The following is a 23,349-nucleotide window of genomic DNA, read 5'->3' as shown; positions in this document are numbered from 1 at the left end:
ATGAATGGAATCCCAAAATCTCTGTAGATGTTCACTGAAATGAAAAATAAACAACCTAAATTTAAAAAAAAAAGAAAAAAAAAAAGACAAACACTGTCCTTGCAAAGTAAAGAATTAACTAGTGTCTAGTGACACAAAAAGAGTAAAGGCGGGCAAGTAGCCAGCCCGTCAAAAGCCGACCCATAGGACTGATCCCCCGACCCACCAACCATGATCTCAATCTCCCCGCCCCGACAGTGGCACCTAGGAAAGCCATAAAAGCAATTGTGGAGGGGGCCTGGGGGCTTTTTCCCTCGCTTCCTTCCTACTGAGGGAGAAAGTCTCCACATGTGGAATTTAATAAATGTTCTTGAATTTTCAGATGTGTGATTGGATATCCTTTGAGGGGCATTTCGTGGGCAGAACAGAAGAAATATGAAAAACATAAAAATTAGCATAATCATTGGTAATATGTTTGGAATATTTTCTTCGTTTCTCATATACGCACATACATTCACACATAATCAACATAATTGGGATCCCTGTTTATGCTCTGTATCTTTGGAATTCTTTCCCCATAACATTTTTTTTTATGGATAAAGTCTATAGTTTATTTAGATTTAGAAACACAACAAAAAAATTTCTGATTACTCATCTGGTTGAAAAAGAAATTTTCACTACTAGAATTAGTAAACATTTTATTAGAACTATTAAGTGCAATTTTTTCCAGGTTGTTAGTCTTCAGTATTGCACATGTGACAACATTTATTTCACCATAACACTTTCTCCGACTATGGATAACCTCAAGATGAGTTACCTTATACATAAATCTTTATCTACTTCTGAAGACTGAGTTAAGAGTCCACTTTACAATAATTTAAAAAATGGTCTTACCAGCAGTGCGTGAAATATTTCTATATATTTCCTATTTCCAATTTGACCAAAAAAAAAAGTTTGTTTCTTTCATTCAACTCAACTGAACTCATTGTCATTGAGGCTGGAATTGACTCCTACCTGACTCTCCAGTGGGTCTGAGACAATAAACTGCACAGGCAGGAAATACCCATCGTTCTCCTCTCCATGGATGCTGGTAGAGTTGAACATGACTTTAGGTTGGCAACACAAAAGCTGACAGACTGTGTCACGAGTGTTATTATTCACTTATTATTCTGTTGAGAACTGTCTATTCTTGCTCTTTCCTCAGTATCTACTGAAATGTTAACAATTTCTCAAAAGTAGTACATCATTTAACACTGTATTAAAAATATTATTCCTTTCATTTGTTGGAAATATTTTCTTCAGGTCAACAGGCTTTAATTTTGGGTTTTTTTTATAGTTTGACATGAAAACATTTACATTTTTTATGTCATAAAAACTAGGGCCTGTCTTCTAGTTGTTGAAAATATTTTCCTCAGGTCAAAAGGCTTTAATAGGGGAGCTCTGGTGGCCTAGTGGCAAGAAGCTGCACTGCAATCCCAGAGGAACACGGTTCGAATCCACCAGATGCTCTGCCGGAGAAGGAGGCGCAATATCCTCCTGTACCAGTCAGATCTGATTTGACGGTACACACACACAAAATAATAAAAAATTTAAAAAAAAAAAAAAAAAGGCTTTAATTTTGGGTTTTTTAAAATAATTTGGCATGAAAACATTTACATTTTTTATGTCCTAAAAGCTAGGGCTTGTCTTCTCGTTCTTACTATTCTTTTCATGTTTAGAGAAAGCTGTATTTTCTAGATTAAATTAAAATATCAAAAAATACTACTTTAAAAACTGAAATGAGTAGAAATTATTATCCTAAAAGATTCATTATAAACCACTTGAGGGATTTTCAAGAGAAAATTCCTCTGTGGAATAAAAGTAACAGATGTCTGCAGATACTTTCTAAATGCATTCTCATTATGCAAGTTTTCTAGATTAAGAAACTAAACAGATCTAATTTATCAGAAAGAAAATAAGTAGTACACTTAAGGAGAGAGACTGTAGATACAGATCTTAACCCTAAAACTTCACTGTCATTAAGTCCAACTCAGCAACTTTTCACTGAGTTTCCAAGGTTATAAATCTTTGCAGGAAGAGGCTACTCCTTTTTCTCCTTCAGCGCAGCTGGTGTACTTGAACTACCAAACTTTCAGTTAGACACTGCACTATAAGGGTTCTTCTGAAATAGACCAAGCCACCCTGAAATCAATTACCTACCTCTTCATCGATTTTGTCTTCCAAGGCATCAATATGACGTTCTTTTAGAAATCGCTGTGTTTTTTCCAACTGGTATTTCACTAATTCCTCTATAGCATCTTTCTCCTCCTTATCCACAAATTCTTGTACTGCTTCACCCATTCCCCTTTCTGTTAGAAGTGAGAGTTGCACATTCTATAAGAGAGAGACAAAAATCATTAGTTGTAGAAAATTGTATCTATTCCTTAAAAATAGTTACACATGAACGAGGAAAATCATATTAAGGAAGGGGAAAAGGCAAAAAATTTACCTAGCACTGGGGCAAAAAAAATAAATGAAGAATAATTGAATCTACTGATATTGAGGGCCAGGAAAAGGAAAAAGTAAAATAGGAAAAAGGATGGCAGGTGAAAATGCAGAGTCTCAAATGGCTGGGACAGTCACAAGAAATGGCAACTAACAGAAATTAAGTTTAGTTACTACTTGGTCCCTTAAAGTTGATCTTGTTGGTGTGTTCATTCAGACTACTAAAAAAACCTTCACTGATATTTCTTTATGGTCCCAAGGAATACACAACCCTAAAGATGTCCACACCAATGGTAAGGAGCTGCACTGCTGACCCAAAGTCAGGCAGTTCAAATCCATCAGCTGATCTGTGGGAGAAAGATGGGCAATCTCCTCCCATGCAGTTTATTGCCTCTGAAAATCTGTTGAAGGGTCAGCTATGAGTCAGTTTCAACTCAATGATGCATAACAAAACATCAACATGAGTATGTTACATGGCCAAGGAGAATTAAAGCTGCAGAAGGAACTAAAGCCACTAATGAACTAAACAAGCAGCCCTAGTGATGCAGTACATACCACAGAGGGTCACTACCCAAAAGTCCAGCAGCTGGAAACTACCAGCCACTCCAAGAGAGAAGGAGGGATAGTCTCTGAAACCCAACAAAGGGTCCCTATCAGTCAGGATCAGCTTAATCGTGATTGGCAATCTAATCATGGAGAGCTGGGACTAGCAGAGTAGAGAGAGAGTCAAAACAGGGAGACCGGGGGAGCTGTAACCACGAAATGCAGGCAAAGAGAGATGCAATTTTGTTGGCTGTGAGGATGGATGAAGGCGGCCAGGAGCTATGCAATGTGGGTGGCATCTACATGCTTCCAAAGACAAGAGATCTTTTACTAGAACCACCAGGAAGGAGTATGGCCCTGCTGACACCATGACTTTAGTCCAGAGGACCTGCATCAGATCTCTGATGTACATATATACATTATAAAATATTCACTTTTAAGTTACTAAATTTGGGGAGGACTTAAGAGTAGTACAAATTCAAGATAGTAAGTGTGAGTAGTTTCACCACCACGTGGCTGCATTAATCAAGTAATCCAGACATTAAACTCAGACGTGAGAAAATTAAATCCTGGATTTAGATTTTTACAGCAGAAACTAAAAAGGAAGTGAAAAGATAACATCAACAGAAGAGCTGCAATAACAACCATGTTTATACAACTCAGCAACTGACTGCTGTCAAGGTGGAGCCGACCTTAGCTGATTCTCCTGTGGGTTTTTAGAGGCTGTAAATCATACAGGAGGAGACTGCTCATCCTTCTCATCCTGAAGTGGATTCAAAATGGCAGAGAGGGGCAGTCGTTGCGTTAGCTGCACAACCCCTACAGGCTACGCTACCAGAGCTCTCTAAAGTTGATGAAAAGAAATAATAAACCTTAATCAAACACTAATTGTTCTTAATGGGTAAATACTATAAATGAATGTAATTTGTTACCCTATTGACTTCATAGAAACAGTTTAAGAATTAGTTTTACTTAAATTATCAGTTAAACATATTATTTTGTTTGCCTAAAAGTTGGTGTTTTTAACCATTACAGTTAGCCCCTCTGGTCTCCAGCACCTTATCTGCAGGCACATGGTCTTGCAAATAACCAATAGGTGTGGGACTAGGATAAGAGAAAGAGCACATTTACACACAGGGGTGGCAAACTTAAGGTTTAAGCAGAGAAGCCCTGAGATAAGGCCATAGTTAAAGGTGTTTGCTGTTCTTGCTGGATGCTTGAAGCTAATTTAAAACTTGCTGGATTCATGTTTGCTTGGAGGCAAACCTTGTTGGATGATTTGGATTTTACAGCTGAACTAAAACCAGAGCCTGGACTAAATTAAGGAATTGTGCCTTGGAATTTGGACTAAAACCTGGACTTGTTTGGGTGATATCCTTTGCCTTCCCCACTCTCCCACTTCCTTCCCTAATAAACCCCACTGTCGTTATCACAACTGTCAGTTTCTGAGTCAGCAATGAATACATGAACCTCTTGCTGCTGGTATGGCTCTAGAGGCACCATGGGGCTGGGCTACAGGCTCTTAACCTGCTTTCTGCTCTGAGGCTATGAGGGGCTGTGCTATTCTCATTCCCCCTGGCCCTTTCGGAGAGATGCTCACAGCCCTGTGCCAACATGTCTGATTTTCTCCTTTTGTGACACATTTTTTGTACATAAAAATTTTTATTTTTATTGTGATTTTAATGAAAGTTTATAGAAAAGTTAGATTTTCATCATTCATTGTTGCACATTTTATCCCCTCTCCTTCCTTTCTCCCAGTTTACCTTTTTCCCATATTCATTCACTGTTGCACAATTACCTCCTTCCCCCATCCCTCCAGTTTCTTAAATTAAATTTGTCATAAGATGGCCATTGTTAAAATATGAGCTGTAATTAAGAAATTACCTTCTCTGCAGTTTGAAAATACTGTTTTACAAGGTCTTCCACCCTCAGAGTTGTTCCTTCTGAAGGTCTTGTGATAAGTTTCCCAAAGTTGATCTCTTCTCCTAGGAAAGAGGAGTCCATCAAAGCACAGAAACAAAAGCAACAGTGAATAAGACTGCTGGCATGTTGGGATGAGAGAAAATTCATCCCAAGAGTTTTGTTATCCTATAACAAAAGTATACTAGGAATCATGATCACATATTTTTATCTTAAAAAAACCAAAAAAACCCCCACAAACATTTCACTGAAGAATGTTCTTGATGACAGTAAAAGTGATAAATCTCAATCCTCAAGTCTTTCTGTATCTCTTTACTATTCTATTAGACACACGGGAAGAAGGCATAGAGCACTTGTGCTGCATTCATAAGTGGGGTGGTCGTGTTCAGGCAAAGTGCTCTGCAGCCATTTAAACTGTGAGCTAAGCAAGCTGTGCTTTTCATTTCAAGGGACACCAGTTTTATAGATTAAAAGAATTACTAAACACGTAATAATTCATATTGGGTAGCTACGTTCACATCAAGAAAAATGACAATTTCCTGCCAAAGCAAAATTCGAGCTCACAAGCAAAAATGAGAATTTGAAAAATTATTAGAGCCTTCTAACATCTAAAAGACTTTTCTGATGAGATTGTGGTAATATTTGTAAGTGTGATCTTTTGGTCTTAAAATCAAGTATCTGCCTCAAGACTTGTAAAACTCAGTAAATATTTTCCACACGACCAATACAACTTATTATTAAATATTACATGAGTAGGGTCTATCAATTCAAAGCAGAAAAGAGATGTTGTGGTGGTAGTGATGATTTGCTATTGAGTGAAATGCCTATAGCTGACTCTCCAGCAGGTTTTCAGAGATAGTAAATTGCACAGGAGGAGATCGCTCGTCTTTCTACTGCATGTCTTTTGGACTGGAGTATAGCTTCTTACCACTAAGTCAACAGAACTCCCTTTTAATATAATAGCATGTTAAAGGGAACCAATCTGCACTCCAATGTGACTTAACAAAATTAGTACATATTGAGTCTTGATATAATATTGTTGTTGTTAGATGCTGTTGAGTCTAGTACAACTCATGGTGACCCTATGAACAAAAAATCTGAATCCTGTTCTATCCTGTGCAATCCTCACACTTCCTGACACAAATGAGTCCACTGAAGCAGTCACCTGCTTAATCCAGCTGGTTGAAGGTCCTCCAAGGAATAGGCCCTCCTAGTATGTGAGGTGAAGCCTCATCATTCTTGCCTCCAAAGAGCACTACAACTGCACCCTCTCCAAGCTGTCCATGGGATGTTCAGTTCTTTTCTCCAATACCACGGCTCAAAAGTGTCAATTCTTTTTCTGTCATCCTTGTTTATTGTCTAGCTCTCAGATGCATAGCAAGTAATTGGAAAGATCATGGCCTGAATTCAGATGCACCTTAGTCCTTAAACTGACATCATTACTCCTCAATAATATGGAGAGGTTCCTAACTGCAGATTTTCACAGTGCAACAAGTCTCGTTACATCCTGTCTGCTCGTACCGAGGGCGTGAAATGTGGATCCAAACAAGATGAAGCTGTTGACAGTTTCAATATCCATCCATGATGATGCTGCCTATCGGTCCAGTGGTAAGAATCTTTGTTTTCCTGACATTGAGATGCAATCCATACCACAGCCTGCATTCCTTGATCCTTTGCAAAAAATGCTTCAAGTTCTTAATTATCTAAAAAAGCAAACAAAATATTCCTATTTTCTACCTGGAGTCTCAAACCTTTGACTGCCAGAGTCACTTGAGAAGAAAGGTCTGGGATTTATCTGTGCAGACCCATCCCTCACAGCCTCTCTGAAAGTACAGTTCCGCTCTGGCACACATGGGGTCACCAGAGTCAACTCGACAGTAACTGATCCTCCTATCTATCTTATCTGAAGACTTTCTTCACACAGTTCAACTAAAACAACACGTCACACTGTTACCTCGGCAGTCTCTGGTGGAATGCCTTCATTCAGGCCCCTCCCCTTGGGCTGCTTCCCTGGTGCCCAGCAGCTCTACAGGGAGCTGCGCTGTGAAGGGCTTCTTGCTTGCATTCCCTCTCAGATGCATCACAGATGAGTATCAACATCTAAGGAGGCTTCCTCCAGTCCATCTTGATCCTCCTTGGGCAATTTCAGAGCACTGTGTCAGAAGACAGGCAACTCTGACAAATGCTCTGGAACCACCTGTCAGACTTGCAGTGAATTCCCAAAAGTGCAATATTCCACTACTGACAGAATCTTCCAGTACCCCAGAGGGTCTATTTCCAGGAAGATCTATGGGCACAGTCCTTAGTATTTTCTCCACCCAAAGAGCCACAAGGTGTGGATGTCAGCCCCAAAAGAGAGTAAGCTAGGAAAAATACCCGTTATCTGCTATTCCTGACTTCAATAGCATTTACTTTGTCTTTTAATAGTTAATCTGTTACTTCAATTCTTAGTTACTATTTATTTTACCCCTCTCCCTCAAATTATTTTGTAATTTCCGTCTTCTGGCCAAACTCCTGGTCATAGACTTAACTGTTTGCCCTGAAAATACATATCATCTTGGCTATTCCATGATTCTCAGCAGTTTGGAAGTCATGTGATAATACAGCCATCCCTCAAGATGTGATCAATAAAACAAATGCAAAAGATGTGATGCAATGTAGTTAGCCCTGACTGATGAAAGGGGAAGAGAACTTAGTTTAGCAGAGAAAGCAAGACCTGACTTGGGTCCTTAGACCCACATGAAAACTGGTGACACAATGAAAGCAGATCTCCACAGAAAGCTAGACCTGCAGATACTGAAGAGAGACAAGAAGCTTCCTTCTGGGGGAAAGGCAACGTATCATAAGGGTTTGATTAGACACTGTCTTTGCAGTATTTCTGTTACAGGAGCACTAGATAGAGATCTAGATCCTAACTAACAGAGAGGTTCAAAGAACAGGGTCAGAACTACTGGCCTTTTTTGTATCTATTTCCCAGAGTTTAGTTAATAACAAAATCAGTTTTTAGTCCTTCACAGAGAACAGTGTTCAATAGAGTAGACTGTTTACAAGATACTTTTACCTTTTCTTATCACATATAAAGTATACAAGAGTTTGAGATGATTCTCATATCATAAGTGACTGGTCTACGAAAGTAAATAGCAGGAACAGTTCTAGGAATGAGGGAGTCTTTACATCATGTTATTTAAAGACAGAAATTGCAGCCATTTGACAAATGTGTGCAGCATGGAGCAAACCTATGCTTACTTAATTGTAATAAAATTTACCTTAATTAATCTTGGTTAATGATAATTTCTTTTTTCATTTCTAAAATTTTCATTGTTTTGCTTACAACCATTCATGTACATTTTGTCAAATACATTCATATACATGACATTTTATATAATTACTATTTATCTACGCATAACATCACCCCTTCTCTTCTTTTTAATAAAATTTTTATTTTATACTGCTTTACTTACAAAACCACTGATAATTTTTATGCTTGAATGTGGTCCGAATCCACCAGTTAGGGAGAATTAAGTCAAATTTAGAGTGTTTCTTTCCAAATGGCAGTCTCAATTGCTGTTAAGTTTTTGTGCTGAAGTAAAATTCTACATTTATTATATACATAAAGAAAAGTCCAAAGATCTCACATTTAAAAACTATACTGAAATATTAATACAGCTAACTAAGCTAAATGTCAATGAAATCACTTGCACCAGAAAGCATAAACTGTGTATAGAAAATACAGCCAAGTATTTTCTTTCTTGCCTGGAAGAGTCATTGGGACTATTACACTGAGTAAGACAAGAAAGGAAATTTCAGTTGGAAAAAAGGCAGGAATTTGTCCACATTTTTCTCATAAGTGAAGGAACTACAAAAAGAATCTGTAGAGTTTTTTATTTTCATTGATCAAAACCAATGATATTTCCCTAGGAAAATCAGTTATGCTTCAGTTCAAAAAGAGAATTTAAAGTATATAAAGTCAAGTCAAAAGTTTTTAATTTTAAGGGAGCTCTGGTGGCCTAGTGGCAAGATGCTGCATTGCAATCCCAGAGGTTGTTGTTTGTTGTGGTTTGTTGTTGTTATGTGCCATCGTGTCGTTTGCGACTCATAGTGACCCTATGTACAACAGCCCTAAACCCTGCTCGATCCTGTGCCAATCGCATTGCCTCTGACACACCCATCCAGATTACCCCAGTCACTGAATCAATTCACCTCATAGAGGGTCTTCTCTTCTGCGCTGTCCCTCTACCCTACCAAGGATGATGTCCCTCTCCAAGGACCTGTCTCTCCTTATAACATGTCTAAAGTATGTCAGACGGAGCCCCAGAATCCTTGCCTCCAAGGAGTAGCCTGGTTTAACCCTCTCCAGGATGAATCTGTTTGTTTTCTTGGCAGTCCAGGGAACATTCGATACTCTTCTCCAGCACCACAGCTCTAAGGCGTCCATTCTCCTTCTATCCTCCCTAGTCATTGTCCAACTCTCTGATGCATAACAAGTGATTGCAAAGACCATGGCCTGTATCAGGCGCACCTTAGTCTCCAGAGAGACACCGTTGCTCTTGAGTACTTTAGAGAGGTCCCTAACAGCAGACTTTCCCATCGCAATAAGTTTTTTGATTTCCTGGCTGCTGGTGCCAGGAGTGTTGACCGTGGAGCCGAGCAAACTGAAGCTGTGAACAATCTCAATCTCTTCACCATCCATCCTGATGCTACCGATTGGTCCAGTGGTGAGAATCTTTGTCTTCTTGACATTGTGCCTCAGTCCATACCAAAGGCTGCAGTCCTTGACCCTCTGCAGTAAGTGCATGAGATCCTCCTCAGTTTCAGCAAGCAGGGTTGTGTCAACTGCATAATGCAGATGGTTGACAGATCTTCCACCAATCCTAATGCCATGTTTCTCCTCATAGAGCCCAGCCTCTTGGATAATCTGCTCTGCATACAGGTTGAAAACGTATGGAGACAGGACACATCCCTGGCATACACCCTTCCCAGTTTTGAACCATGCAGTGTTACCCTGCTCTGTTCTCACAACTGCCTCTTGGTCCAAGTATAGGTTTTGCATTAGTACGCTTAAATGTTCTGGGATTCCCATTCTTCTCAGAGTCAGCCACAGCTTGTTATGATCCACACAGTCAATGCCTTTGCATAATCAATGAAACACAGATAGGCATTCTTCTGGTATTCTCTGCTTTCAGCTAAGATCCATCTAACATCAGCCACAATATCCCTAGTACCACGACCCCTTCTAAATCCAGCCTGGACTTCTGGCAGTTCTCTGTTGATGTACTGTTCCAGTCGTTTTTGGATAATCTTCAGTAGAATCTTGGTTACATGTGAAATCAATGATATTATTCTGTAGTTTCCACACTCAGTTGGGTCACCCAGAGGTAAGCGGTTCAAATCCACCAGATGCTCTGCTGGAGAAGGAGGGGGCAATCTCCTCCTGTACCAGTCAGATCTGATTTGATGGTACACGTAATATAATACAATAAAAAAAAGTTTTTAAATGTATCAAATTAACAGTATTTACCAACATCCTAATATAAAACTCTTATTCCAAATTTATATTTTCCTGTTTTCTAAAATAGAAAGAGTATTGGGCAAGCAATCCAGAAGCACAGCAGACAGTATCAGACTTGCTCACAGCCTCGGTCAATTAAACAATAAAGTGTTTGGCAGTTGCTGGACTGGTAGCTAGAACAAGATGTGTTAGGCTGTGAATCTAAAGACTAGGAGTTCAAATACAGCAGCCACTCCACAGGAGAAAAATGGGCAGTGTCCTCTTGTACAGATTACAGCCTGTACTGATTCAATGTCAACAGGCTGGGTTTGGTTTTTGGTTGTTGCTATGTTCCTACTGGCAAGTCAGAACTGACTCCCAGATGACCTTCCAGTGGGTTTTCAGAGGCAGTAAACTACACAGGAGGAGATTCCCATCTTTGTCCTGTGGACAAGTTGGTAGATTCAAACTGCACTAGGTTGACAACACAACTCCTTACCAGTAGGCTAAAATTGATAAAAACAGATAGGATCTCTGACCTTAAGAAGAGACGGTTACAACACTAAGTGATAAGTAATAAAGCACAAGTAAAAATAGAAAACCTGATAGCACAGAAAAAGAAGCAATTGTTTTAAAAGGTTCTAAAAAATGTGCAGAAAAGATATTACTTGAAATGAGGTTTAGAAATAAATAAGATTCACCTAGCAAAAAGGGAAACAATAATGAGGCACAGGAAAATATTTCTGCAAAGTTCTAAAGGGTAAGAAAGGAGACCTGGAGGGATAAAGATTAGGTACTGGCCTGCTAATCAATAGCTTAGTAGTTCAAATCTACCCTGGGGCGTGGCTGCACAGAACAAAAGACCTGGTGATCTGCTCCTATAAACATTACAATTAAGAAAACCAGATAGGGTCATTTTACTCTGACAGATTGCTCATTATGAGTTATGACTATTTTAATGACAATAGCTACAATAGCTGGGGTATTGGAGAAGGGTACCGAATACCCCAGGGACTACTATAAGAACAAAAAGACAAAGTGCAGTGAAGAGTGCTCCTTAGAGGCAAGACTGCTGAAGCATCACTTCACATACTCTGGGCATGCTGTTAGGAGGGGCTATTCCTTAAGAGGGACATTATGCTTGGAAAAAGTTAAGATGACTCCCACTGAGATGGACTGACACAGTGACTGCAGCAATGGGCTCAAGTGTGTCAGAGACAATGAGTATCATCAGGGCAGGGCAGGGCTTAGTCCTGTACTTCACAGGGTAGCTAACTGAGATGGAGTCACCACCTACCAACAACAACAATGGATAGAAATGGATAGACAGTTCCTTGTGCCTCTTGAAAAGTGGTAATGATAAGCATTTTTTTTTCTTTTTTTAAATTTCAAGGTAAGATGTTGTTATGTATTGACAAGTCAGAACTGACTCAGCTGACATTCCAGGGGGATTGCCACAGTGACAGAAGCAATGGCAGGCTGAGATTCTGAGGATGGCACAGGGCAGGACAGGGTTCATTCAGATCTGTTGTTCATAGGGTCGCTATGAGTTGTACTCAACTTGATGGTACTTAACAACAGCAACTGCTTATGAAAGGGAGCTCTGGTAGGTTAGTGGTTAAGAAATTGCCAACACAATGGTATGCAGTTCAAATCTACCAACTCTCCACAGGACAAAGATGGACAATGGGCTGTCTTCTCCAATGCAATGAATAACTTCTGAAAACTCAACGGAGAGTTAGCTATGAGTCAGTTCCGACTCAATGACACAACAACAACAACAACAACATGGATTTTGAAATTTAAGAAAACAGTAATTACTGAGATCATAAGGAATGTCAAAATATGGGAAACTGATCAGCCACCAGGCATCAGCAGCAGCCACCGCGTGTTGTCAGCAGTCATGGATCTGTTCCAGTCAATTAACTAGGTGTTGGTACTGTTGTTATGTGCCATCGAGTCACTTGCGACTCATAGCGACCCTATGTACAAGAGCTCTAAATGCCATTCTACCCAGAGCCAACCTAGCCATCTCAAATGCACTCATTCCTACAGCTCCAGTCCCAGAATCGATCTACCTCATCAAAGGTCTTCCTCTCCTGTGCCGCCCCTCCACTCTGTCAAACATGATGTCTCTCTCCAAGAACCAGCCCCTCCTTGCAACATGTCCAAAGTACGTCAGACCAAGCTTCAGAATCCTTGACTCCAAGGAGCATTCCAGCTTCACCTTCTCCAGGGCAAACCTGTTTGTTCTCCTACCAGTCCATGGTATATTCAACACTCTTCTCCAGCACCATAGCTCAAAGGCATCAATTCTCTTCCTATCATCCCTATTCACTGTCCAACTCTCTGATGCATAGCACGTAACTGCGAAGACTATAGCCTTGATCGGGCGTACCTTAGTCTCCAGCCTGACATTATTGCTCTTCAGTACTCTTGAGAGGTCCCTCACAGCTGACTCTCCCAATGCAATTCGTCTCTTGATTTCCTGGCTGTTTGTTTTAAAAAAAGTTCTTAGTGTGGCCTGGACAGCTGTCCTGACTGGAACACTAGACTGAGGCCCTGCTGCCTGGAGACCCTGGCCCTGTCCACCTGGAGGCCCCTTACCCACAAACCTGGATCCCCAAACTCGCTGCTTGGAGGACCTGGTCCCTCTGTCTGGATGCTACCGCCGGCTGCCTGAATGCCCCAGCACCACCACCTGGAGGACCTGCCCCTGCAGCCCCGCCACCAGGATGCTCCCACCAGCCACCTGGAAAACCAACCCTGCCCAATGGAAGAGCTGGCCCTGCTGCCTGGGCACCCTGTGGCCTGGAGGATGACCTGCTGCTGCCTCTCTGAACTACTCCAGGGACAGCAATTTAACAGATGATCCCATTTCTTCTCCCCTCCCAGAGCTTGAGCTGCCTTTAGCCCTAGGCACCTTGGACACACCTAGCCTAGCTGTAGCAGTTGCCTAACAGACAAGGCTGCTAACTCACTAACTATGGCTATATCTCTCCTCAACTGAAGCAAGTCTTTCCTTGAGTTAGAAGTTTAGAGACAAACTCAAGCAGGGTAGCTGCCATGCCCTCCTCTGGAGCAGTAACTTCCTGAGCCAAGGTTTTCTGACCAAGAGTCTACTAGGCCTCAGTCATGAAAAACTCTACCATAGCAATGTCATGGAAGAAGCACACTACCCCACACCCTACACAAACCCAAAACAAAATGTCACCCCAAAAAGTGACATAGTATCAATGGATTCCTGAAGCCAGAAAGTCTGATGGGACTTTCTGACACAAAATTAGTATCTTCTATGGGCAAAAGACAATCTTGAAGAATTACAGAACTCTGCAAGCAAAAACCAAGAGGAACTTAAAAATCAATCCAAGACAATACAGATAAATCAAATGAGGCATTAAAGGCTCTGGAAAAATAAGAAACCACATCTAGAATATGAAGTTCAATGTTTCAGATGCTGTCAACATGTTAGAGTGACATATAAACATAGTTGAAGAGATGGAACACAGAACCAGCTAAATAGAAGACAGAACTGTCACCTGTTCTGCTACAACAAAAAGCAGAATCAAAAATGAAGAAAAAAGAAGAAAGCCTAAGAGTAATGTGGGATACCATCACAAGGAATAACGTGTGCATAACTGGAATCTCAGAACAGGAAGAAACAGGTAAAGGCACAGAGGAAGATGTGGAAGAATTACTAGAGGAAAACATTCCAGGCATAATGAAGAATGAGAGAATATATATTCCAGAGGCTGAGATAATGCCATATAGAACAGTTCCCAAAAGAAACACACCAAGGCATATCATAGTCAAATATGCCAGAACCAATGATAAGGAGAGAATTCAGCAAAGGAGAAACAAAGAGCAACCTATAAAGGAGAGCAAGTAAGATTAAGTACCAATTTCTCAGCAGAAACCATGAGAGCAAGAATACAGTGGAATGACATCTATCAAACACTCAAAGAATACAACTGTCAACCAACAATATTGTACCCAGCAAAACTGTCCATCAAATATGAAGGAGAAATCAAGATATTCTCAGAAAAGCAGAACCTAAGGAAGTTTGTAAGAATAAGACCAGCATTGCAGGAATCACTGAGAGATGTCCTTCTACCAGATGTGCCACAGAAAGCATGATGGACCAACGTAATTAGCAACAACACCAAAAAGAACTCAACAAAATGATAGCAATAAACCTCAATAATTATACTGAATATGAGTGGCTTTAAAGCACAACTGAAGAGAAAAAGAATAGTGGGTTGGATAAAAAACCAAACCCCATCAATATGCTGTCTACAAGAAACACATCACCCGAAAAGTGAAGATAAAGAAAGACTAAAAATAAAAGGGTGGGAAGAAAAATATACCAAACAAATAGCAACCAGAAAAAAGTAGGAGCAGTGATATTAATATCTGATAAAACAGACTTCAATACAAAAGCCATCACAAAGGAAAAGGAAGGTCACTACAAAATGCTTTAAAGGGTCAATTGAACAAGAGGCCATAACAATAATAAATATCTATACACCAAATGATAGAGCTGCAAAATATACAAAGCAAACATTAACAAAACTGAAAAAATAGATACCACCACTATCGTACTAGGAGACTTCTAGACATCACTCTCAAGAAAAGACAGAATTACCAGAAAGAAACTCAACAAAGATCTTGAAGAATTAAATCAAACAATAAACCAATTCAATATCATAGACATAAAGAGGCTAATGCTCCCAAACAAAAGTGCAGTATATCTTCTTCTCCAATGTGCACGAAATGTCTTCCAGAACAGATCACATTTTAGGTCACAAAGCAAGCATTAATAAATACAAAAAACATACAAATAATATAAAGCATCTTCTCAGACCACAATGCTACAAAATTAGAAATTAATAACAAGAGGATAAAGGAGAAACACATCTGCAATCTGAAAAAAACCTTGCTTGCACATTACCAACAAATAGAACAGAAAGAACACCTGACACCCTCTACCAACAAACAGAACAGAAAGAACACCTGGCACCCTCTAAGAAAACTGAAATTATAAAATTAGGGCTGAATTAAATGAAATAGGAAACAAAAACAACTGAAACCATCAACGAAATCAGAAGTTGGTTCTTCAAAAAGGTCAATAAAATAGACAAACCACCAGCAAAACTAACGAAGGAAAAGATACAAATAATCCAAATTGGGATGAAAGGGGCAATGTCACAACAGAACCAACTAAAATAAAATTAACAATGGAATGCTATTAAAAACTATACTTAAACAAATATGAAAACTTAGAAGAAATGGACAAATAACTTAGAAATTCACAACTTATCTAAACTAACACAGACTGAAATTGAATACCTGAGCAGACCCATTACAAAACAAGAAAATGAAAAGGTAATAAAACAACTTCCAACAAAAATAAGCCCTGGACCAGATGGTTTTACATGTGAATTTTATCAAACATTCAAGACCTGTCACCAATTCTACATAATGTATTTCGGAAAACACAAAAAGATGGAATTCTCCCAGACGCATTCTATGAAGCAAACATATCCTTGACACCAAAGCAGGGTAAAAACACCACCAAAATAGAAAACCAAAGGCCAATATCGATCATGAACATAGATGCAAAAATCCTGAATAAAATCCCAACCAAAAGAATCCAACACTACATAAAAAAAACAAAAAAACACACACCTCACCATGACCAAGTAGGATTCATAACAAGTATGCAAGGATGGTTCAACATAACAAAAACAATCAATGTAATTCATCAAATTAACAAAGCAAAAACAAGAACCACATGATCCTATCAATTGATGCAGAAAAGGCTTCTGACAAAATCAAATAGGCTTTCCAGATTAAAACACTCAAGAAAATAGGAATAGAAGGGAATTTCCTCAATATAGTAAAAAGTATATACGCAAAACCAAGAGTCAACATTGTTCTCAATGGAGAGAGATAAAGGCATTCCCTTTGAAAACAGGAATTAGGCAAGGATGCCCATTATCACCTCTCCTACTCAATAGTGTATTTGAAGTCTAAGATAGCAGTAAGACAAGAGAAGGAAATAAGAGGTATCTAAATCGGCAAAGAGGAGGTAAGATTATCTCTATATGCAGATAAAATGATAGTATACTTAGAAAACCCTAAAGACTCAGCAAGAAAACTACTGGACATAGTCAATCAATTCAGCAAAGAGGCAAGATACAAGATCAACATACAAAAATCAGTTGGATTTCTCTAGAACGAGAATACAGAAATGGAGCTAAGAAAAACAATACCTATCACAATTAGCTAACTATAAGACTGGGAGTAAATCTAACTAGAAATGCAAAAGACCTATTCAGAGAAAATGACAAAACGTTACTACAAGAAACAAGAAGAGACCTGGAGAAATGGAAGAGTATACCATGTCCTTGGATAGGAAGACTCAATATTGTGAAAATGAAAATTCTACCAAAGGCAATCTATAAGTTCAATGCAATCTCAATACAGTATCAATTCCATTCTTCAACAAGATGGAAAAGGGAATTTTCAATTTCATCTGGAATGAAAAGAGACCCCAAATAAGCAAAACACTCTTGAAAAAGAGAAACAAGGTAGGCGGTATCTCACTCCTTGATCTTAAATCTTGCTACAGAGTCATGGTGGTTAAGACAGGGTGGTACTGATACAGTGACAGACACACAGATCAATGGAACAGAATTGAAAACACAGAAATCAGCTGACAAGGACACAAAATTAGTTAAGTGGGGAAATGAAAACCCCTTTAACAAACGATGTTGGTAAAACTGGAAAACTATCTGTAGAAAACTCAAGCAAGATCCACACCTCACACCATACAGAAAAACCAACTCAAAATGGATCAGGGACCTAGGACTAAAATCAAGGACTATAAACTTCATCAGAGGAAAGATTGGAAAAACTCTAGAAGGCTTAAACCACAACATGAAAAGTCTCCAGGAGACAACCAGAAGAGAATAAAATACAACCAGGAGAGAATAAAATAGATCAATGGGACAGAATCAAATCACTATGCGACTTTTCCAACAGGGTAAAAAAGGAAAGCCACACATTGGGGAAAAAAAAATATTTGGTAATGACATGTCTCATAAGAACTTATATCTAGAATGTATAGAATACTCAAGCATCTCAACAAGATAAAAGTAAACAACTCAATCGCAAAAAGGGCACAGGATATGAACAGAAACTTCACCAAAGAAGACCTTCAGATGGCCAACAAATACATGAAGAAATGTTCAAAATCCCTAGTTCTAAGAGAGCTGAAAATCAAAACAACCATGAGATATTAATAGAAAAATTCAACATGGCAGCAAACAAGTGCCAGTGAAGTAGGTTGTGGAGAAACTGGAACCCTTATTCACTGTTGGTGGGAGTGTAAAATAGTGCAACCACTAACTATGGAAGGCAGTATGGTGCTTTCTCAAAAAGTTGGAAATAGAAATACCATTTGACCCAGCAATTGCACTACTGGGAATATACCCTAAAGAAATAAGAACTGCTACCCAAATAGATATAAGCACACCCTAGTTCATTGTTGTGTTATTCACAATAGCAAAGAGATGGAAACAACCCAAGTACCCATTAACAAATAAATGGATAGAGAAACTGTGGTATATTCACACAATAGAATACTACGCAGCACTGAAAAACAACGACCTCATTAAATACTATACCAAATGGGTGAACCTGGAGGACATTATGCTGAGTGAAATATCTCAATCACAAAAGGGCAAATACTACATAATGTCATAGTTAAAAAATAGGACTGACATGGGGGTTGGGGAAAACTTAAAAGGGGGATAAATAATGAACACTGTATTGAAATAGATGAGGGAAAGAATTATCTAAAAAGAATTATATTATATATTATTTGCATGACAATAATTCAGAATACAAGGTGTATAGCAAAGTAAGGGCGGGGGGTGGGGGTGAGGGAGGAAACTATGCAACAATGAATGAATGGAAATCCAAGTTTTCTGTAAACTTTAATATCAGTTAAAAAAAAATATGGGGCATTACTTACAGCAGATTCCTGAACAACTGTATTCTTTAAAAATACAAATATTTAATTATGCAGAAGTCGACTGAAAATTCTCTAAGTATTTAAAATATACAACAAATAGTGATAACTTATTTTGAGTAATAAATCTCCAAGATCTGTATGTTCAACATCACTATGATTAGCAAAGACTTTGAGTTCCCTACTGATGTTGTCATATTTAAAAATAACTGCTAGTTTATTTTTCAAAGATGAGAGATTTAATTATTTCAACTACTTGTTTGTCTACGATTATTAGAAACTATTAAAATCCCTTACATTATTCATTTTTGTACTCTTTTACTAAAGATAGGTTTCTTTGAACATTTAAGAGTATTTTTTTAGCTGGAAAATGAAAATTGCTTACCTGTTTTTTCCTTTTGCTCTCTATGCCTGAAAAAATGGATAACATCTTTTGGATTAGCTACTCGATCCATAAATTTCTGGCTAAAGCGAAGTACATTGAAAGGCTCAAAGCCTCCACTGTAGTCCACCTAGAAATACAGAACATACCAGAAAGTGTAAGAAACAATATACTTTGCAATGTTTAAGAAACACACACACTCTTCAGTATGTATAGTGTGTACCATTCAGTATTTTTAAGCATCTGTTAATTTCTAATAATACATTTTAAAAGTTATGATGAGGCTGTAACATTTCTTTTGTTGAGAAATAGTTTCAAGACTTATGAGTAACAGCAAAACATTTGTTAAGGATACCAAAAAAAAACTTCTACAATGTAGGGATAATTATAACTCCCCTTGATAACAGGGATCAGTACCAAGTGTAACAGAAGAAAAAGTAGTGAAGAAATTCAACAGGGTATTCTAAACTTCCAAAGGAAAAAAGAAAATCCCCAATAAAATATCAGCCCTTGGCCCTTTGATTAATTAGTCTCATATCAAAGAGCTTCATCCTCACTCTAGATAAGGATGGATTCTGGGAAAATCCACACAGAAATAGAATTCAACTTGGAAGTTTGGAGAACTGATTACCTTCAAAGCACAGCCCATTCAGAACTAACAATCCCTCTCAATACGCTTTTTCTAGAGCACTTGAGAGTGGTAAACAGACATTTACAGAAAAACTTGCCATCTTTTCTGAGACACGTAATCATTGTCCTAGACTTGCTGCTCCCAAGCTGTGCTCCTGGGGAGAAAGGGCTGAACATCATCTCTAAGGTCTTCCTGCTCAGCTTCTCAAAACTACTTCCTTACCATCACTCCATGGACACACTTTAGCCCACTCAGCACTATCTGAAATTGTGTTCATTTACTTGATGGGTTTGTACCATGTTTACTCTGACACCTCCAGTTCCTATATGCATCACAAGTTCAAAATCTTGTCAGTTCCATTATCTCTGTGTTCCCAAACACTGAAAACAGCAAAAACAACACGGTGCCAGCATCAGATATAATGCATAGCAGACTCTCCAGTGGACTTCCCAGTGGTTGTGAAGGCTGTAAATCACAGGGAGGAGACCTGCCTGTCTTTCTCCTCCAGAAGCGTGAAACTTCTTGCCCACAAGGCGACCAAAGCTCCCTTTTTTTGAGTTTTCAAAACAGAGAGTACTCAACAAATTAATGAAGATGCTCTCATTGAAATTATGAAATGTACTTTCATAAAATTACCTACACAGCAATATTTATTATTTTTCATTTCATGAGGAAACTAGCAATTTACTGTGTTTAGCAAAGGAATGTCATTCTCCCATTTATGTCTAGTTTAGCTCTGATGATGTCAGGCAAGTACTGGTAAGACACATGGGACATTAATATTATGTCTTGGTAATAAGAACTGATGCTATGTTTCCCCAGAAGTAACTATGTGTTACCTAGATCACTGCCACAACTTTTGTGGCAAAAAAAAAAAAGTCATTCTGTAAAATTTCTGAAGGCATTCTTAATAACTATACACCAGGCACAGCTTTGTAATTTTCTGTTCTCAACAGTTTAAAAAAGGAGCACCAGTGGTGCACAAATAGGCACGTCTTAGAGAAATACAGCCAGAGTGCTTCTTGTAGCAAAGATGACAAAGCTTCATCTCACATACTTTGGGTATGTAATTAGGAAAGGCTATTCTTTCGAGAGAGACATCATGATCAGTGAAAGAGAGCAAGACCCCCCCACCAGAAGGGTTGACACAGTGACTTTAATGAACTTGAGTATATCACAAATTATGAAGATGGTACAGAATAGGACAGGGCTCATATCTATTCTTCAAAGGGTTGTTATGAGTCATACTCAACATGATGGCACCTAGCAACAACAAGTGGTACAATAATTAAGCATCCAGCTACTAATTGAAAAGACTATGATCCACAAATCACTGCACAGGAGAGAAGATGAGGCACCTGCTTTTGTAAAACTTCACAGCCTTGGGAATCCTAAGAAGTGGTTTAATTATGTCTATTAGGGTTACTATGAGCCAGATGAACAGACAACAATGAGTTCTGTTTTGCTTTTTAAAGGAGGTTAAAAACTCATTCTTTAAACAAGTATTTACTTAAGTGTCTACAATATGGTTTGCTTTTTCCTCCACCTAACAATATGGTATATATAGTTATATAGTAATACAGAAAGGAACTGGCAGATACAGAAGAATTTAATGAAATAACATATGAGCAAGAGCCTATGGTGATGAAGGAAGAAGTTCAAACTGCTTTGAAGAAAATAGCAAAAAATAAGGCCCCCGGAATAGATGGTATACCAATTTAAGTATTTCAGATAACAGATGTTGCCCTGGATGTGCTCACCAACTTGTGCCAAGAAATCTGGAGAACAATTACTTGGCCAACTGACTGGAAGAGATCTATATTTGTTCCCATTCCAAAGAAAGGTGACCCAACTGAGTGTGGAAACTACAGAACAGTGTCATTGATTTCACATGCAAGCAAGATTCTACTGAAGATTATACAAAAAAGATTAGAACAGCACATCAGCAGAGAACTGCCGGAAGTCCAGGCTGGGTTTAGAAGGGGTCGTGGTACTAGGGATATTGTTGCTGATGTTAAATGGATTTTGGCTGAAAGCAGAGACTATCAGAAGAATGTCTATCTATGTTTCATTGATTATGCAAAGGCATTGACTGTGTGGATCATAACAAACTGTGGCTGACTCTGAGAAGAATGGGAATCCCAGAACATTTAATTGTGCTAATGCGAAACCTATACTTGGACCAAGAGGCAGTAGTCAGAACAGAGCAGAGTAACACTGCATGGTTCAAAATTGGGAAGGGTGTACGCCAGGGATGCATCCTGTCTCCATACCTTTTCAACATGTATGCAGAGCAGATTATCCGAGAGGCTGGGCTCTATGAGGAGAATTGTGGCATAAGGATTGGTGGAAGATCTATTAACAATCTGCGTTACGCAGATGACACAACCCTGCTTGCTGAAACTGAGGAGGACCTCATGCACTTGATGCGAAGGGTCAAGGACTGCAGCCTTCGGTATGGACTGAGGCTCAATGTCAAGAAGACAAAGATTCTCACCACTGGACCAATTGGCAGCGTCAGGACGGATGGCGAAGAGACTGAGATTGTTCACAGCTTCAGTTTGCTCGGCTCCACAGTCAACACTCTTGGCACCAGCAGTCAGAAAATCAAAAAGCGTATCGCGATGGGAAAGTCTGCTGTTAGGGACCTCTCTAAAGTACTCAAGAGCAACGGTGTCTCTCTGGAGACTAAGGTGCGCCTGATACAGGCCATGGTCTTTGCAATCGCTTGTTATGCATCAGAGAGTTGGACAAGGACTAGAGAGGAAAGAAGGAGAGTTGATGCCTTTGAGCTGTGGTGCTAGAGAAGAGTACTGAATATACCATGGACTGCCAGGAAAACAAATAGATTCATCTTGGAGAGGATTAAACCAAGTTACTCCTTGGAGGCAAGGATTCTGGGGCTTCGTCTGACATACTGTGGACACGTTGCAAGGAGGGACGGGTCCTTGGAGAGGGACATCACGCTTGGGAGGGTGGAGGGACAGTGCAGGAGGGGAAGACCCTCTATGAGATGGATTGATTCAGTGACTGGGGTAATAGGGATGGGTGTGTCAGAGGCAGTTCGGTTGGCGCAGGACAGAGCAGGGTTTAGGGCTGTTGTGCATAGAGTCACTATGAGTTGCAAACGACTCGACGGCACATAACAACAACAACAACAAGAACAATATGGTAGGCACTTAGCTAGAGTGTAGAAATAAAACCATAAACATAGCACAATCTTAGGTGTCAAGAAAATTTACAAACAGAGAAGACAAATAGCAAAATTAGCAGTGTTATTACACTAAGTGTGTACAATGTAGAATGAGGACTCAGTGGCAGAAGCAACCCATTCTGACTGGTGGGTAAGGTTTCTCTGGAGGCTTTGACTGAATGGTCATGGAAGGAGACAAAGCAAGGAAGCAAGTGCATTCTTAGGAGCAGGAGCACCAAGCACAAATATGCCAAGACTGAAGAAAACCCCACTGCACTCAAGAATAGCAACTTTTAGTCTAACTGGAGCTTAGGGTGGACTGGCAAGAAAAGGAAGAAGTCAAAGCGATCAGATAGAAAAGATCCTTGATGTCTTTTGCCCATTTTGTAATTGGGTTACCAGTCTTTTTCTTGTGGAGGCCCAGGAGTATTCTGTAAACTTTTGTTAAAAGACTCTTGTCTGAAAGCAATCACTTCTAGTCCTTTTGGCTGGAAAAAAAGACTCTTGTCTGAGATGGTATTACCAAACGTTTGTTTTATCTGTAGGTTTTCTTTTCACCTTGTTGGAAAAAGTTTTTGATGCACACGTGGACTTAATCTCTAAGGTCCCATTCATTAATTTTTTGAAAGCAGGAGTTGCGTCCACTTCCTAAATAACATGCCTCTGGGAACTCTACGAACTTTGATAAATG

At 39.2% G+C, this 23,349-nt stretch overlaps 1 protein-coding gene across 1 annotated transcript in view; it reads right to left on the bottom strand.

The window, feature by feature from the left end:
• The window catches only part of MRE11A (MRE11 meiotic recombination 11 homolog A (S. cerevisiae)), a gene marked incomplete at its 5' end in the record, with an annotated part of 96,664 nt that overhangs the window by 45,763 nt on the left and 27,552 nt on the right, over window positions 1-23,349 (bottom strand). The window contains 3 exons of the mRNA XM_006902363.1: window positions 2,179-2,352; window positions 4,891-4,991; window positions 18,838-18,964. Of these exons, the coding sequence (XP_006902425.1) occupies window positions 2,179-2,352; window positions 4,891-4,991; window positions 18,838-18,964 (402 nt within the window). The remainder of the gene's footprint in view (window positions 1-2,178; window positions 2,353-4,890; window positions 4,992-18,837; window positions 18,965-23,349) is intronic.

This window comes from Elephantulus edwardii, unplaced genomic scaffold (genome assembly GCF_000299155.1).
Source record: "Elephantulus edwardii isolate Elephantulus edwardi_28Jun2011 unplaced genomic scaffold, EleEdw1.0 scaffold00397, whole genome shotgun sequence".
Lineage (NCBI taxonomy): Eukaryota > Metazoa > Chordata > Mammalia > Macroscelidea > Macroscelididae > Elephantulus > Elephantulus edwardii.
The sequence above is the reverse complement of the archived record's forward strand: the minus strand, read 5'-3'. Positions and strand labels throughout refer to the sequence as shown.